This window comes from Trichoplax adhaerens, genomic scaffold, assembly GCF_000150275.1.
Source record: "Trichoplax adhaerens TRIADscaffold_1748 genomic scaffold, whole genome shotgun sequence".
In the NCBI taxonomy this organism is placed as follows: domain Eukaryota; kingdom Metazoa; phylum Placozoa; class Uniplacotomia; order Trichoplacea; family Trichoplacidae; genus Trichoplax; species Trichoplax adhaerens.
In genome coordinates this window covers 712-2,434 of record NW_002061616.1, presented here as the reverse complement: position 1 = coordinate 2,434, position 1,723 = coordinate 712, and the positions used below count along the sequence as shown (strand labels likewise).

General features: G+C 31.4%; 1 protein-coding gene across 1 annotated transcript; it reads right to left on the bottom strand.

Annotated features, from left to right (window-relative positions):
• Positions 1-207: 207 nt before the first annotated feature.
• On the bottom strand, positions 208-513 carry TRIADDRAFT_34890 (uncharacterized protein; the record flags this gene model as incomplete). Its single annotated transcript, XM_002118838.1, has 1 exon — positions 208-513. A coding segment is annotated over one exon (306 nt), but the record flags the coding sequence as incomplete, so codon positions are not given.
• Positions 514-1,723: the final 1,210 nt, after the last annotated feature.

The following is a 1,723-nucleotide window of genomic DNA, read 5'->3' as shown; positions in this document are numbered from 1 at the left end:
TATTCTATAACTTATTATAATGCCATTTCGATCGGTTAAAGAAAGTGGCAGCTAGCTAATTAGAGAGCTTTAGCAGATAATGGTTTGCCGCTAATATTTCGATGATAAGATTGAGGTACTAACATGATGTTAAATCGATAAAGTAGAATAAATAATACATTTGATCTATATAACAACAGATTTGAAAATATAAAATCAAATTACATGCTAACCTGCTTCCCACGTATTTACTGTAATATTAGGACTTTGAGGTCCAAACCCAATTATAGTAGCGGCCTTCAAGGTGATTGAATAATTAGTAAAAGGAAGCAGATTTCTCAAAGTTGCGGCCATTAAAGACCCGTTCAGGAAAATAATTCCTCCACTATTGCCAAGACTAGAATTGTACTGTACACTATATCTGGTTATAATTCCATTTCTATGTAGCATGGGTGGCGGCTTCCACGTCACATTTATTGCAGTAGCTGATATAGCCGTAGCATTTACTTCCAAAGGATAGAAACTTGGTACTGATGACGAAAACGACAGTATATGAGTATATTAAATCAAAGTTATTTTTTAAAGTATGAGAAGGCGGATATAACCTTATAATTTTACAGGTAAAATAATTTAGATGCTTAGTTATTGTAACAAAAAAGAAATACTATATGCAATTTAAATGGTAATTATTGAGACGATATAAAAAGATATTTAGTTTAAATGGTAGTAAAGGATTGACTGCTGGAGACGTAACTAGCAGGGATCCGTGATGACTGTCTCTAGTTGAATTATAATGTATTCTATAACTTATTATAATGCCATTTCGATCGGTTAAAGAAAGTGGCAGCTAGCTAATTAGAGAGCTTTAGCAGATAATGGTTTGCCGCTAATATTTCGATGATAAGATTGAGGTACTAACATGATGTAAAATCGATAAAGTAGAATAAATAATACATTTGATCTATATAACAACAGATTTGAAAATATAAAATCAAATTACATGCTAACCTGCTTCCCACGTATTTACTGTAATATTAGGACTTTGAGGTCCAAACCCAATTATGGTAGCGGCCTTCAAGGTGATTGAATAATTAGTAAAAGGAAGCAGATTTCTCAAAGTTGCGGCCATTAAAGACCCGTTCAGGAAAATAATTCCTCCACTATTACCAAGACTAGAATTGTACTGTACACTATATCTGGTTATAATTCCATTTCTATGTAGCATGGGTGGCGGCTTCCACGTCACATTTATTGCAGTAGCTGATATAGCCGTAGCATTTACTTCCAAAGGATAGAAACTTGGTACTGATGACGAAAACGATAGTATATGAGTATATTAAATCAAAGTTATTTTTTAAAGTATGAGAAGGCGGATATAACCTTATAATTTTACAGGTAAAATAATTTAGATGCTTTAGTTATTGTAGCAAAAAAGAAATACTATATGCAATTTAAATGGTAATTATTGAGACGATATAAAAAGATATTTAGTTTAAATGGTAGTATAGGATTGACTAGGCATAAACTTTTTTTATTTTACGAATTACTGCAATGCCTAATCAACATAAAATATTACGCCGTTTTTTTAGCAAGCAGTCCATTTAGTGAAGTATATGCAGTAAGTACAATGTACTAACTTAAAGACTAGACTTTTATAGTATTATATAACTGTTTTTAATTCTAGTATTTATCTGATTGATAAGTTACTGGTAAAGTAATCTAAACTAATAATATCATAAAGCAC